This window comes from Trifolium pratense, linkage group LG5, assembly GCF_020283565.1.
Source record: "Trifolium pratense cultivar HEN17-A07 linkage group LG5, ARS_RC_1.1, whole genome shotgun sequence".
Taxonomy (NCBI): Eukaryota; Viridiplantae; Streptophyta; class Magnoliopsida; order Fabales; family Fabaceae; genus Trifolium; species Trifolium pratense.
Genome location: NC_060063.1, coordinates 55,838,032 through 55,854,905, shown reverse-complemented (window position 1 = coordinate 55,854,905; position 16,874 = coordinate 55,838,032). Strand labels below are relative to the sequence as shown.

At 32.6% G+C, this 16,874-nt stretch overlaps 3 protein-coding genes across 4 annotated transcripts; all 3 read right to left on the bottom strand.

The window, feature by feature from the left end:
- Positions 1-874: 874 nt before the first annotated feature.
- On the bottom strand, positions 875-2,511 carry LOC123885438 (heavy metal-associated isoprenylated plant protein 4-like). The gene is made up of 4 exons (XM_045934723.1): positions 2,298-2,511; positions 1,787-1,968; positions 1,446-1,533; positions 875-1,331 (listed from the first exon to the last, which is right to left on the bottom strand). Exons 1-4 carry the CDS (start codon positions 2,464-2,466, stop codon positions 985-987), a joined length of 786 nt encoding a protein of 261 aa, XP_045790679.1. The 5' UTR covers positions 2,467-2,511; the 3' UTR covers positions 875-984.
- A 751-nt stretch (positions 2,512-3,262) lies between these two features.
- On the bottom strand, positions 3,263-7,910 carry LOC123885437 (uric acid degradation bifunctional protein TTL-like). 2 transcript variants are annotated; one of them, XM_045934721.1, is made up of 5 exons: positions 7,604-7,910; positions 6,951-7,008; positions 6,200-6,301; positions 5,445-5,598; positions 3,263-4,091 (listed from the first exon to the last, which is right to left on the bottom strand). In XM_045934721.1, the coding sequence occupies exons 1-5, from the start codon at positions 7,840-7,842 to the stop codon at positions 3,637-3,639; spliced, it is 1,008 nt and encodes a 335-aa protein (XP_045790677.1). In that variant the 5' UTR covers positions 7,843-7,910; the 3' UTR covers positions 3,263-3,636. The 2 variants fall into 2 exon arrangements, with proteins under 2 accessions (XP_045790677.1, XP_045790676.1); XM_045934720.1 differs by having other exon boundaries at positions 3,263-4,094; positions 7,604-7,905.
- A 1,987-nt stretch (positions 7,911-9,897) lies between these two features.
- LOC123885491 (NADH-ubiquinone oxidoreductase subunit 8-like) lies at positions 9,898-14,253 on the bottom strand. Its single transcript, XM_045934775.1, has 9 exons — positions 13,976-14,253; positions 13,340-13,409; positions 12,659-12,737; positions 12,074-12,127; positions 11,895-11,986; positions 11,707-11,820; positions 10,694-10,761; positions 10,503-10,614; positions 9,898-10,356 (listed from the first exon to the last, which is right to left on the bottom strand). Exons 2-9 carry the CDS (start codon positions 13,391-13,393, stop codon positions 10,261-10,263), a joined length of 669 nt encoding a protein of 222 aa, XP_045790731.1. The 5' UTR covers positions 13,394-13,409; positions 13,976-14,253; the 3' UTR covers positions 9,898-10,260.
- Between the last annotated feature and the right edge of the window lie 2,621 nt (positions 14,254-16,874).

Sequence of the window (16,874 nt, the reverse complement as noted above, 5' to 3'; positions counted from 1 at the left end):
TGAATCTAGCACTTGAAAGTTTCCAACAAAATTGATTCCTCCAACAACCAATGTTGATATTTCATTATGCATATGCTGTAAATTATGTCGCGTAGAACACGACCCAACAAGCCTTTTGTCAACAGTACTCAGATCAGTGAGAACAATTGACCAATTCCTCCAAATCCGTTGAAACCAATCCCAATCTTGTTGTTAGATGCTATGAACGACAGCATCTACCTAAAAAGGACGATCCCGAAGAGAGTAAGAAGAACCAAGAAACGTGATCAGAAGCCAGAACAGAAAACCACCACCACCGTTTATGGCGACAGCCTAGACAGGCACCAATCCTGCAACAGATCAGAAAACCACTGCCAATGTTCACAGTGGCAGCCTTGAACGAAACCAACCGAAACGAAAGTCACCCGACGGTGACCAACTCATAAGGGTGAGGTGGTGTCGCAACTGAGAGAGGGTTGATCGCACCACCAAGTAGTTGTGGCTACATGGTGACGGCTACCTGATTCGCGACGGTAGAGGGTTAGGTTGTGGACAGAAAATGTGGGTGGCTCTCGTGTGGGTGGAAGAGCTGCGGGTTAGTGGTGAGGGAGAGTGAAAAAGATGGCGGCGCTAGGGTTCTTAGAATCAAATGATGGTATATAAAAATAAGATCATCTCAATTTTGAAAATAGGGTATTACTTATTCTTACAAAAGAAAGAAACATGTGGTTGAAAAGAGAAAAATTCAACTTAAATATACGAAATAAAAGTCATGGAATGCCACATAAATATAATAGTTTTTTTTTTTAATAAACCCGTAAATACAATAAAGAAAATGTAGAGCGACTATAATAATACAGTTTTAAATTTTCCGCATCACATTTTTTACATTAACTTAAACATAAAAAACGTCAAATTATCATCATTCGAAAAAATTTGAATTTGAATCTTACATGAAACAACTCCTACTTATAATCACATAGTTAGAATAGAAATACACCAAAACTATGAAATAGAACATGAATTAGGATTCTCATCACTGAAAATTTGTGGTGCATAAACATAATGAATAATATAAGGAACATTATTATTGTCCTTTATTTTAATCTCATCTTGTGTATTTCCATGATGATGAATTTCTATTACTTTAGTTGATTCTGAAGATTTTCCTTCTTTGCCCTTTTCTTCCTTCTTTTCTTCCTTTTTTTCTTCCTTTTTCTCCTCTTTTATGGAAATAACTTCAGCATTTGTATTCACTCTTTTTCTCAAAAATGATGTCAACTTCTCTACTTCAATAGTCCCTTCAACTATTAGACTTTGAGCTTTCTTGTCGGTTTTAACATTGAAAATACCTTTATATATATTTGATCAAATTTAATCACATCATATGATACTTAATTAACATGAAATAAATAAAATTTCAATGTTTATATAAATCATATCACTAAGTATAGTCTTTAAGTTACCTTTGTGCTTGATTAGTCTGCGTTTTAGGTCAGCTTCACATTTGTCACAATGCATGTGAACCTTCACCGTGATAGTTCGCACAATTGGCTTCAATAAGAAATAATTGAGTCAACAAAAATTAATATATATGATTTATAATGTCCAAATACATTAAATTTTTGTAAATAAAATCGTCTCTTGTAAAAAGGATCGAAGAGTATCATATAATCATCGTCTCATTGATAGAATTTGAACTTTTTTTCAATAAGGTCAATCTCTAACCACTAGCTAAATCATATAGTACATTTTTTTGGCAAAAATTTAATTTATACTAATCATAAATAAAGAAAAAATTACTTACATCTTTAGTTTCCTTTGGCTTTTTATCAATAGTAGTAATCTCCTTGGGTTTAACTTTTGGTGATATTAATTCAACTTTTCTATTGCTCTTCTTCTCTATAAGCTTCAAAATTTTCAAAGGGTCCAATTTCCCTTTTGCCTTAATTTCTCCTTTCTCAATATGCATCTCCACAGTCTGTACTCCTACAAAAAAAATAAACACCATCACACATAATTTAACCTATTAATTGTATTTATAAATAATAAAATCATTTATGATAAAATTGTGATTTTAAAGTGTATGAATTTAACACAATGTCAAAAATTAAAATATCTCAAGTATAAGCTGTTTAAAATACCAACATAACTTTTTGTCCATCAAACATCATATACCACAAAAAATGCATTAATATTTTATCACGTGTTGTTTTTATATCCATTATTTATCTTTTGTAAACCAAACAGACCGCGGATCTTTTAAAAGCCACGATAAACACTAATGTAAATGATTAATCGAATTTATTAGTTCATACCTTGAGTAGTTAAGAGATGCTTCTTAATCTTGTTCCCACATTCTTGACAATGCAAATTTAATTTGTAAATAGCAATGATCAATTCAATTTCATCTTTCTTTTTTTCTACCTTTTCTTCAATTTTAGCTTTTCCCTTCTCATCTTTCTTTTCTTCTTTCCCTCCTGTCATTCCCTATTGTGAGAAATATTTGGTTTGGAAAAGAGTGACTTTTGTTAGAATGGTTACCAAAAGTGTGATATTAAACACATATAGGAATTTTAATTAGCACCAGCTAGAAGTTTCTTTCTTAACAAATTAAATTTCTTTGTTGGTTTAGCTAATGGTAGCTCACCAATTACATGAAACTTGCTTAAATAAAATAATGAATCTTGCACGTTTCATTGGTTTTAAATTATTATTTTTCAAAATATTTAAGTAATATGAAATTACCAACAATGAATTTGTCTCTTGTAAAAAAAAAAATATATATTACGATTAGAAATTCGATCTCTCACTCTTGTGTATGAAAAAATTTGATTGGAAAGAAAGTCAATCTTATGCATGTACTGGTTTTATGGAATTAAAAAAGAATTATGAAAATTTCATGTCTTATAATAACATGGTAAAAAAAAAGTAATATGGAATTAAAAATATAGGGTAGGTTATTAAAAAAAAAGGTGTTTTTCTATTTTATATATTTATATAAAAGTTAAAAGTTTAGGTGATTCAAGTTCCATAAATTTACCGGATCAAAATAGATTTCAACGTTAAAGGTTCAGAGAATACTGACAAATATACTTACAAATTACTTCCTCTTGTCCTTGTTATAATAAAAAATAAAAAATATTCATAAAATATTTGATGTATCTTATCCATATTTTTTTATTATAAATTGGATATATCAAATATTCTATAAACTTTTTTTTTCCTTCTTATAATAAAGAGCAGAAGACCGGAGGGAGTATCTACTAACAAAATCCTTACATTGTAGGAGTTGAACTCACATTCTTTCTTACATCAAAGAGCTTCAGCCATATACAAAGAACAGTTTCAACACTTTCTTTCTTACATATACATGTTGTCATTGATATGTAAAGAGTCTTATATTTGTGCACAAACAAAATTTGCAAAAATGTCTTATAATTAGAGACAAAGGAAGTAATAATCCATAAGTACTGATATCATACATAAGCAAACATTACCAATTAAACATTTGATTATCTTTTTAGAACTAAACATCAATTATTTGGTAACTTTCTCATGTTCCATTGGCACAAACACAAAGTTCACTTGATGAAAACTGAGATATTCATGACATCTAAGGAATGCAGTGATATGGCAACATTTCCCATATTTCTTTTAGCTTCCACGGTAAGTGCTAAATGAAAATGGCGAAAGCAACAAAGGAACGTGAAAATGTTCCTTCTTTTGTGACTCGAAAATTTCAAACACAACAGATACATAAGGAAAGAAACCGTTTGGATTGTACTTTCCGGTGTTGAAACTTAACCTGTATATCCCTGGTTCAGCATCATCAACTATGTCAATCAGTTGACCACTACGACCGTCTGAATCTGTCTTCGAAGACCCTTTAAAAACCCAACCGGGACTATTTGTAGTCCCAAATGGCGGACGAGGTTGGTTTCCCTTCCATATCTCCAAAATTACCTCAATACCAGAAGCTGGATAACCCCGCGAAATATCCAACACGTGAGTGGTAATGGGTGGGCGGGTTCTAGATGAATTTCGGATGGACGTTCCTGATAAAGTGTCTGGAGCAGCAGTCACATGACCTCCAATAACGTTTACACGAACTTCTACCATTTGAAAAATTAGAAAAACAATATAAGTATCATGGAAATATCATGATGCAAAACTAGGAGTTCTTGAGCTCCACGTTCATACTACATAGCCCTTCAGACTTAAATAAATCCAATATAGACATCCAAATCAATGTGCATTTTTTAAAATTACATAAGCAAATCCTAACTAAGAATGCAATTTTTTTAAATTACATCAAAATATTAAAGCGAGTTAACGAGTATTCTTAATCAATGTGCATTTAATTTTTTTTGCTTATATTTGAGTCTGGAGGGGATACATGAAAGGGATTTTCTTACGCAAGGAGGTGAGATGTTAACATGATCACAGTGGGTAGGCCAGATCACGGTTATCCACCGTGATTTTTTAAAAGCTACGGATTGTAGCTTCTGTGAAATCACGGTGGATCACTGTGACTCTGGCATATCCACCGTGATACCAAACATAGGCAAATTGATCATCCCAGACCTAGAATTTGTATCCAACCAAAATTTTTAAGGGTTTTCAACAATATGTATTTCTATAGTCAGAAATAGGATAAATATTCAAATCTTGGGATAAAGCAAGCAATAAACATCAAAGTTGGTGCTTTGCAATTTGTCTGTACTTTGTAGCAATAAATTTCAGCAAACACAATGCCAACATTGCAGATACAAGGAAGGCTTCAGAAGTACTACATTGGAATAACATAAACTAAAGCCTAGCATAAAAAGATTCATGAATTGTTTTACACACAAATGTTATCAAAAGACAGAAAATTTCATATACCACAGTTTTCTGTTTTCTCGTATATGCACACTTAGCAAGTTGAGAAGAAAAAGACACAATTGCAATGAAAAACTAATTCCAGATAATCGAAATGCTAAATTTATAACATTGTTGGTTGATATAATTAAAATCATGCAATCGGATTTACTAAGTTTGCCTTTTCTACCCTCTATCTTATTCAAAGTTAATGGCATGCGGTGATATTATGATTTTGAAGCATTCGTTAACATCATACTTGAATCTTAGGCTTGACTAACATAGAACTCAAAGCTTTTAAACTACAGAATAAATGAATGGAAAACTTCATTATGTGATCCTGCTACATCAAGATGAAAAAGTTTGACTCGTGATGGTTGATTCCAAATGGAAAATGATATATCATATGTTTAATCTATGAAGACATCATGGTATGTTATGAGTAAATGGCATCATTGCTATAACCAAAGTCAATATACAAGGGTTGTCGCAGTCACTAAAACAATTACAACACAAAGCTATTTTTTGGAATCGGATCCAAATTTGAAAAGGTTTTTTAAAATAATCAAACATAAAACATATACCAAAGTATATGAAAGTACCTTCTGCATTTCTAGCAACAGTGGTATTCCTATCAGTTGTAGAAGATATGTTTTTTTTACTTGTAAAGAGCTTTGTAAGGCGAATTTCTGTAATTTTCATTTGCTCCTGAGATGCAATCTCCAATTCAACAATTGGTCTGTTTGTATAGCGTTTCTGCACAGTATGAAACAAATTAGTTTAAATTTAATATAACAGTGTTATACTAACATTTTCCTCTCTAACATTTCAAACCCGAAAATGGCAACCGTTTTATCACTTGAAATATTACACTAAAAGAAATTCCATCACTCTCACTAGCTGAATCTACAAAAAATAAATACTTAACCTACTTTTTACCTTTGAATAAGTAACAAATATACATTCTTACTTAGGCTTTGTTTGGATTGGTGGTATGAGATGGAATGGAGTGGTATGTGGTGGTATGAAGTGAAGTTCCATTGTTTGGATTCTTTAAAAATGAATGGAATGGAGTGGTATGTGATGGTATGGATTCCATCCCATTCCATCATTTTCTCTTATTTTTCTTCCCCTCCAATTTGGGGTGTATGGGATGGAATACAAAATGTCCAAACAATGGAATACATTTTATGCTCCATTCCACCCCGCTCCGCTCCATTCCATCTTATTCCATTCCGCTCCATTCCGTTATGTACCATCAATCCAAACATAGCCTTAAATAATAAGAGAATTACCTTAACAACTTAAATAAATAACTAAAATGTTGCCAACGTTAGACTTTAAATTCATATTGTACCTTTATTTCAGCAAGTATAGCATCAATACTTATACCAGATGCGAATATGAGAAATACAAACCCAAACTTTTCCATATACCGAGCATTCCATTCAGCTAGTTCCTGCAAAAGTCACAAAGACCACAATTAGATTACTAACTATCATGATAATCATTTATGACCTGTTAACATACTAATTAAATCAGCTCTAAAAAAACTGAATGTTTGTTTCCCGATCCCAAGCCTAATTTCGTTGATGAACAGATGACTGTTCCACAGTAATAATAAAACCAATAGTGAACCGTTATACAGGTCAAGCCAATGAAGGATACTAAAAGTTAGCTATCGAGTGTGGAAGAACCAGGTCATTTAAAAGCTAGCTATCGAGGGTAGTGACCAACAACTAGGTCCAATACCAATTGATAGGTATTCAAGCACTCGGCGATCCCTCTCTTAAAAGCCAGCTATCAAGGGGAAATAACAAATTCACTTAAATATTCCGTCGAGCATCCTATACGACACGATGTGGAACTTGCACCTGGGCACCCTATAATACTCAAGTGCCTATTAGATACTTCGTAAGAAATTATAAGTATATGATGAATGACGGTGCTTTTAAAATCAATATTCATACACAAATTATCTAAAGTATCCTGTATCCTGACAGCAGAACCAGAGAACAATCAGATTTCATACATTTCGTAGTGCAAGAAAGAAACAACACCAGATAATGTTAGCATTTTCAATAGCAGAAGCAAGCAAGCAAGCAAACCTGTAATTTAGAATCAGTAGCAGTTGCTAAAGCAGTTGATTGCTCTCCCCTACTCCACCTGCCAAAACCAGTTTCTTCTAAAAGTTAGTAATTCCAATTTGCTATCAACTAAACAAGAAATAAAGTAATTTTACCCAATTCCAATCCATTCATCACAAATAAACACACAACTTCTGTACTCATCAAAGTTTTTCATATCAATAAAACAAAGACAAACTAAAATACAACCCAAATAGCTAAAAACATGAATAGAATCGGAAGAATACAAATTCCATTCATATTCCAAATGCAGACACCAACAAACACTACTATCAATATCTACTATAGTATCAATCAATATCTTAAAATTCCAAATGAATACACAAATTGACGAACACCCACATGAGAAAAACATAACCTTTACATTAAAGTAATAATTTTTCACATCAATTAACAAAAAAGAGAGAGACCCACATGGAAAAAAGAGATGAATTTTTCACTTGAATTACTATCAGTATCCTACAATTCCAATTTGAAAACACAAAATAACAAACACCCACATGAGAAAAACACAACCTTTGTACTAAAGTAACGATTTTTCACATCAATACAGAAAAATGAGAGAGAGAGACACAAACAGATGGGAAAAAAGAAAGAGAATTTGATTACTGAACTGAGCACTGGTTTGAGATGCATGAGAAGGAGCATTAGTTTGACCAATGGAAGGATGAGCAGAGAAAGCTTGTAGCCAACTATTGATATCAAGTTTGTTTAACCAAATTTGTTTGGAAACAGAAAGGGCACGATGGTAATTAGGGAAAGGAGAATTTGAAGCCATTTCCTTGGCCCATTTTGTGCTTCCACAGCATGATAAGTAATCGTTCTCATCAAGACCTAATCCCACAGCTTCCATTTCTTCAGACACCAATTGCTTCTATCGTGCTTGATGATATTATTATCTGTTGTTTTTGTAGAAGAAAATGGTTGTGTCAAGCTTTCAATTCACTATTACATAAGGTGAATGGTATCTATGTAAATATAAGATTTTTACCATTAATATTTCAGCAAGTTATTATTTTGGTTTCTATAAGTGTAATTGTCACATTTATTTTTGAAGGTATGTATTGAAGTTTTTAGATAGTCCTTAAATGTGTTTTTTTAGTTAGTCTATAAAATTACTAATAAAAATGACACTAGAGATGTATCTGCAATTTTGAAACATTCAGGGCCCGTTTGGTGCGCAGGATAGCATAGTGACAGGATAGGATATAAAACAGGATAAGGATAGGATAGGATAACTGCAGGATAACAGTTATACTCAGTTATCATATCCTATGTTTGGTGCACACAGGATAACAAACATGATAACTATTATATTTTGTTTTTAATACATACTTGCTCATAATAATATGATAAGATATATAACATATTTAATTGACAAAATTACTCTTGTAAAACAATTGTTATTTTTTTAAAATTATTTTGTAATACTTTGAATTTTATAAATAAAAAATATAAATAAGTAATCAAATAACTTTATATAATTTAAAATAAAAATCATGAGAAAATAATCAAGTTTAATTTTTTATATGAATCATGATCAAATAAATAACTCAATAATATATACATGTTAGATAAGCCAAATAAATATATGATATATCTCATACGTAAATAATAAAACTATTATTGCAAAAGAATTATATTTAATTTTTTATAAAATTTAAATTAATATCCCTATTTGTCAATTTTTTAATAATCATTTTACTTTAAAATATTGTAATTTTAGTAAAATTTTGATTTTTTAGAATATATAAATTACAAAATTACCCCTGTGAGAAAATCACATATATATTTAAAAATTAATTATTTAATTATTTATATTTTATTAATTTTATTTTATGTATTTTAAATATATTTTATAAAATAAATCAGTAATTTTTTTTCTTCTTATCCTATCCTGCTGGTAACCCAGCTCAAATTCAGGATAAGAATTATAACTAGAGAGACAGGATAGGATAAGCTTCAGGATTAACTTATCATATCCTGCTGTATCACCAAACACTGGATTGTGGCAGGATATGATACAGTTATCTTATCCTGTCTCTTATCCTGTGCACCAAACGGGCCCTCAATTACCAATATGACAAACAATTAGACTCTTAGAGATTAAAATAGTGGGTTACTCATTAAAAATGGTAAAAGTAGATATTTTGAAAATATTATGAGTAAAATTAACATTTTATATACTAGTAAAATTTATCTTAATGTGTCCCCATGAGCTTAGCTAAATTGGTTGGGACATCAGCATTTTATATGCAGGAGCCAGGGTTCGAACCCTGGACACTCCACTTATCCATCTTTAAAGGTGGAATTTCAAGCCACTAGGCTACCTGACCAAAAAAAAAAAATTTATCTTAATGTATTAGTAAGAAAAAATATACTTCCTCCATTATTAATTATAAGCAAATGTTACATTTTAGATTCATTGAATAACGGAAGAATTTGATCCAGATTCATTAAACAAACACCCCAAAAAGTTGAAACAAAATAAATAAGTCATGGACAAGGATATTTTTAAGAATTTGAACTTATTGATTATGGATCTCTAGCAAAGAATGTGAGCTTATTGAACTCAGTAACTTTTTGTTTGAGTTTCATTTAAAGCAACGTCTTGATCGATACATAAAGCATTTTGTAAGATAACACATCTTTAGGGGTGAAATAAGATGCAAGAGGGTGTGACAGATGTTAGCAACAATTATTGAACTATGAACATTCTCGATATAACTGATCCAGTGTCCCAACTAAAACTACTGAACTATATTCCTTTAAGAAGACCAGATATAGAATGTTAACTTCCAAATTTTGAAAAGTTGTAAAATATTTGAAGACATGTCGAGAGAAAACACCTCAGTTAATACTAATTTTCAAAGATTAACTTCCTTGTTCCTTGTTTGCACAACATAACTTCGAAAAAGGCTTTCTGCTATCATACAATACAAGATTACAAGAATTTATAAAGCCAACTTATCGGGGTCATCATCAAAGCCGATTGTGTTTCCACTATAGTTCAAGGCTACAAGTTTGCTACCAAGTAACAACATTTATTTGTTGAATCCTTACAATTATTTACGCATTTGTTCAAGATTTTAAGAGCAAAAAAGAAATCACAATTGCATACATGACAGAAATGCAACAATTGCCCACCAAAAAATAAAAATTGGCAAACAACAATTAATCCATACAAATCTTCAAGACGAGTCACTGATCATTTTATTTATCAGTGCGAAATAAGACAGAATAAGCAGCAGCGATTGATGAATCGAGATTATCAGCGATAAAGGCTTTCAGATCTCAGATTCTCTGCAATTTCACTTTCCCATCTGTCCCCATTTTCAAGCAACTTCTCTTTGTCATATAGAAGCTCCTTTAACAGTTAAAACATATAATCAGTAATAAACAAATAAGCAAACTAACAATTACTTCAAATCAATAACCAAAAAAAGAGATAAACAATTACTGCATGCACTAAAGATACTCATAGAGTTCAATATAAAGGAAATAAAAAGGAACCTCATGAGTCTCGGTAGAAAATTCAAAGTTTGGCCCTTCAACAATGGCATCAACTGGGCATGCCTCTTGACAAAATCCACAATAAATGCACTTGGTCATGTCAATATCATACCTGAAAGATTTGACAAATTAGACCAAAACTGAGGAATGCAGGGAAGGAGAAGGGAAGGCACACAAGGTAAGTAACTCACCGAGTTGTCCTACGGCTGCCATCTTCACGCTCCTCAGCCTCAATTGTTATTGCTTGTGCAGGACATATCTGATTGAGGAAAAAGTTAGTTGAACAAAACAATAACGATACAGTAGCTGATTCTACTGAAAGGAGGGTGAGAAATAACGCAATTGAGAAGAAATAAAACATGGAAAGGAAATATTATAATAGATTTGGCCATTTGTCATAGTTATTACTAAGGGTATTCATTAATAGCCCAATTTCTGGTAAATTGAGAGTTTGAATATAAAATTGGTATCACTTGTATTAACTAGATTTAGAAATTTCAGGACAGATACATGGGCTCATAGCCTATATTTTTTTGTTATACAGAGACACACACACATCTAATAACTTTGTTTACCCCTACTCTTTACTAGATCTGCATGTTTGTTTGTTCCATGTGGCTACACCAAAGTGATAATGCTGAGATAGTACCAGTTATAAAGAAAAGATCTCAAAGTCCATGTTAAAATAAACTGCTATTATAGTTGTATGGTAAAATATACCAATTACAACCTCCAACAATGAGAGGGTTTGACAACCTTATTTGGTATATCTAAATTAGACAGATTTTTAATTCTTAGGGATGTCAAACACATTTTCCTGCATCTGGTTCAACTAAAGATATGCCACAGATTCAAAAACATACCAAAGCTTTATGTGTTGTACTTAAAACACCTGTACATTTGTTTCTACACTAACCAACTACAAGCTACATTTGTTAACATCTGCATACAATCGGTATGCACAAAACATCTAAAGATATGCCACAGGTTCAAAAACCTACCAAAGCTTTATGTGTTGTACTTAAAACACCTGTACATTTGTTTCTACACTAACCAACTACAAGCTACATTTATTAACATCTGCATACAATCGGTATGCACAAAACATTGAAGCGACAGGAAAATGCTGTGCCATTTGGTCGCATGCATGCTCTCCAGTATCATTGTTAAACTGAAAATATTAGGTAAACAACAAAATTCTTACAGCTTCACAAAGTTTGCAAGCAATGCATCGTTCCTCTCCTGTTGGATAGCGTCTGAGTGCATGTTCACCACGGAAACGAGGACTCAGAGGGCCTTTCTCAAATGGATAATTGATCTGCATTAAAGAGGTCACACACTTAACTATAAGCTGCAACACTTGACCAGCAAACAGTTATAAAAGACACTTACCGTAACATTTTTATCGAAGAAGTATTTCAGCGTCAGCATTAGACCTCGAACAAGCTCAGTGAGAAAAAGTGTGTTGATGCTACGTTCAAAAACTGGCATCCAAAACATCCACGGTGATTTAGATAGATTATATAAAACAGGTTAATCAATCTGAAAATGAAAGGCTCCTAAATAAATACCAGTACTCCAATCCTTTGAAATCTCCTTTGCAAGTTTCTCTCTTTCCTCGTCCTCTACAGTTTGTGGGAAAAAAAGTAGATATACATCAATGGGCGGGGCATACATAATAAAGCACATGCATGAGAAAAGCAAATGGAGATCCAGTGATATCTAAATTAACAGTCACACGTGATAAAGCTATTGAAATGTTTGACAAGCCATTCCATTGGCCTAATTAATTCCCTTGTCCCAGAGGGATACCACAGGTCCAGCTGGCCAATCCCATAGTGTAGGGAAAGTGAGTGTACCACATTGTGGTGTTTGAGCCTGTGCACTTTCCTCTTATTTTCAACAGCTCGACCAACTTTCCTCTTATTGTGCAATTTCCTCTTATTTTGGGTTCTCTTTTAAACATCGTACCCAAACCCACCCGATCACCATATTTTATCTAGCTCATTGATTGTACAACATGACAAATCAGAAGAGGACCATCATTCTCATTGCACATGCAATGAATGATTTGGGGTACAAACTAGAAAACAATCATTTTGTTTGCTAACCATTCTATAAGAATGCTGACAAAATTGGTAAGAGAAACAACAAACCTAATTTGGTAGAGTAGAGGTGTGAACTCAATCGCATGCCATAATTTTGGGGGTTGTGCAGTCCTTGACCTGCCACAGCCTAAACAAGCAGAACAATAAGGGACAGTATTAAACTAAACATTTCTTTTCATCCTATAAACAAAACCTCCATAATCATTTATCGTGTTCTTTCAATTATGTAAAATATTAACTATATAGAACTCCAATTTAGAGAAGAAAAATAAACCCTCCCTTCACTTGCCCTCCAAAAACCAACTCGCAAACAAAGCCTATGGGTCTGTTTGGGATTTAAGAGGGGAGAGGAGGGGCATGCTTTGGAAAAATGGAAGAAGTAATTGAAAGAATCGGATGGCTTTGGAGAGTTTTTTCTTCATAATATGAAATCCCCCTAATTTGGAGGAACAGAAAAAATGTATTGGAGTAGGATTTTGGAGGGCTTAGATAAATTCTTCAAATCCAATCTATGTTGTTATAATACTTTAAATATTAATATTCAAAATACATTAATCATAAGCATTCTCTTATCAATTATCATTATCTATAAAACCACATTCTCAAATTTAGTAAAAGTTTTCTATCTCTTTCCCTCCCCTCCAAACTCCGAAACGGAACCTAAGAGTTTTTGGTGTTTCTTTCATTTCTAATTCTAACAGTTAACCGCAAATAAAAGAGTAATCTTACCATATGGCGGGTACGAAGGGCAAGAAGTGATTTCCGAGCTAAGAATGCGGCCATTTTGCAAAGGCAGAAACTGCAACAATTAAGGAAGGATTCAGAATTATTATAATTGATAGCTATGAACCCTAAGGCATTAGGGGCCCATTTGGATTTGGCTTATTTTTAAGCTTATGAAAATAATTTATGAAAATAAACAAACTTTTATGTTAATCTGTAAGTTTTCACTAACAAAAATTGTATCTTTATAAGATGTTTTTCTCATAAACTAAGTTGAAAAACTTATAATAATACATAAAAACTTATTTATTTGCATAAGTTTTTTGGCATAGGCTAAAAAATAAGCCAATCCAAACGGAGCCTAGATTTGAAATGCATAGTATTGATTTTGCAAATCGAAATCGTTTTAGGTGTGAAATAATAATAATCGCATATGTAAATAATATAATAGAAAACAATGAATTAAAACGGATTAATTCCTAAACTTAACAAACAATCTTTATCTCCAATCTCCAATGAAGCTCGAACAGTGAAATCAAAATTGAAGAAAATAAAAAAGCAATTGAGGAAACCCTAAAACACATTGTAGTGGAAACAGTATCATCATTCAATTCGAGATTGATAGATAGATAGATAGATAACCTGATGATGAAGCTTGATCTGAGAATCCAGAGAGAAACGCGAATGAACGAAGCAGTGTTGAAATTGAAATGAAAAAGAACATAGAAGAGAGGTAAGTGTAACACACGCGCACTGTGTTACGTGGCAGAAACTTGACCGGGCTTTCAGCCCAACTCAGTTAGCCCAAATAATAAACAGGCTTTTTTAGGTTGCTACTACCCACACAATACCAACTACACCCACTTTTAGGCATGTAAATATTGGAAATATCATAAAAATGAGATTTGAAATTCTACTGTGAGGAGTCTCAATATGAAATTGAAAAGAATTTATAAAAATACTGAAATTAGTTATTCATTTATCAGTTATATTTTGTATTTCTACCAATTCAACTTCAAAAACTCCTGAATGTGACGTCCCAAAAGTAGGTGATTTACAATTGATTTTGACATTTTCCATGATTATGTTAGCCAGAATTTCCCACATCTCAACACTAGGAGCATCACAAGTTACAGTTTTATGTGAACTTATAACTTTTAAATATGGGGTTTTCTAACATAGACCCTAGTTAGGTCTAAGTTAGCAAGGTGCACCTTTTCAATTGGACCAAAATACCCATTCTTTTAATTTTTGAAAGAATAGAGCAATAGGGGCATTTCTGTAATTTTACACCAACAGTACACGCGCCCCACCTTCTGGAACCATTAATAGACGCGGATCCAGTGTCGCGCGCGTACCGAAGGACCATGGTTACAGACCGTTGATTTCCATCAGACAGCCAAGATCTGATCTCATCAAGACTGTCTGATCAATCAGACAGCCCAGATCATCCTGATCCATCAGATTCCAGCGCCTGCGCCACACTGGATTACAACCTGGAGAGAGAAAAATTTGCTTTTTAAAAGTAGGACACGTGTCACACAATGGTTGGCTGGGCGTGATTTTTGTTCATTTAATACTTTGAACTCAATTATTTCGTTGTAAATTAATTTTTTATTTTTTTATTTATATACCAAAATTCATAAATTTTTTTTGTCTACAAATAGAGACTTGGTTCGTTTGATTTGGACACCGAAAAAAAAAACGCAATTTTTCACTACCTTAATCTCATTTTTTGTCTACTAAATACGTTACTTGTGTGTTGTAATTTAACACGCACCACTCAACCAACTCACTGAAACCATTATACCAGGAAAATAGTAGATAATATTCTGGAACTTTTGGTATATTTTATGAAATTTTTGGAGACCTGAAGCTATTTTTAGTTAATTAAATGAGATAAAACGGTAATTAAAAACTAATGTTTGCTTCTGAAACCATTTTACTGGTAGAATGGTTGCACATAGTTGTATTCTGAAACCATTTTACTGGTAGAATGGTTTCAATGAGTAATTTATTTATTGTGTTTGCTTCTGAAACCATTTATTCGGTACAATGGTTTCAGAGAGTTGTAATCTGAAACCATTTTGCTGGTAGAATGGTTTCAGTAAGTTGATTATTAGTTATTTGCTTCTGAAACCATTTAGCTTGTAGAATGGTTTCACATAGTTGTATTCTGAAACCATTTTACTGGTAGAATGGTTTCAGTGAGTAATTTATTAATTGTGTTTGCTTCTGAAACCATTTATCTGGTACAATGGTTTCAGAGAGTTGTAATCTGAAACCATTTTGCTGGTAGAATGGTTTCAGTAAGTTGATTATTAGTTATTTGCTTCTGAAACCATTTAGCTTGTAGAATGGTTTCAGAGATTTGTACTCTGAAACCATTTTTCTGGTAGAATGGTTTCAGTGAGTTGATGTAAGGTAGTGAAAAATGAGATTAAGGTAGTGAAAAATTGGGTTTTTTTTTTCTGTGTCCAAATCAAACGAACCAAGTCTCTATTTGTAGAGAAAAAAAAATTATGAATTTTGGTATAAAAAATAAAAAATAAAAAATTAATTTACGACGAAATAATCGAGTTTAAAGTATTAAATGGAAAAAAATTAACGCAGCCAATCATATGCTGACACGTGGCCTGCCTTTTCAAAAGGCTTTCTCTCTCCGCGTTTGGCCTTCACCCACGCGCGCCTGTCGGCGCGTGTGATGCACGCGCGTGATTTTTGTCCAATAATAGCGTGACACGTGTCCTGGGGGGTGGGAAAAGAAGGTGGGGGCGCGTGTACTGTTGGGTAAATTACAGAAATGCCCCTGTTGCTCTATTCTTTCAAAAATTAAAAACATGGTATTTTTGTCCAACTGAAAAGGTGCACCTTGCTAACTTAGACCCAACTGGTTTAAGTTAGCAGCCCCCTTTAAATATTATCTTATTTTTATCCTTATTATTTTCATTTATCATTTCTTTATTTTTCCTAATATAATAACTATATTCACTAACATGTATTTTTATGTCATTTTATATGTATAACAACTAAATTTAACAAACATTTTAATTTTATTCCACTTAACAAACATTTTAATTTTATTCCACCGCTATTAGCTAAGTATCAACCATAAGCTATAAAATAGTTTTTACTAAGTTTGCCATCTTCTTGGCATGAAATTGAAATCAGAGACATTTCAAACGCTACTTCCTGCAAAATATTTTTTTGTTTATAACCCTCTGATTCCTAGAGGAAAAGATTCCTAGTAGTCCAGAGTTCGGTCGCGAGGTAAATAAAGTCTGACCAAAAAATTGTTTCACCCAAAAATCGAACCCGAATTCTCCAGAAATCCGTTCTTTTTGGTGAAGCTCATTAGAGCCCAATAACTTGGTTTCCTGCAAACTCATTCCATCTAATCTATATAAGAAAGTTAATTGTTCTGCATAAGTCTAAACTACTCTTGTTTAAGGTGATGCCATGTGTCCCAAGTGAGGGTAATTAATGTCCAAAAATTTGATGATTGAACTAAAAGTACACTCATTTTCAAATGAAACCAAGC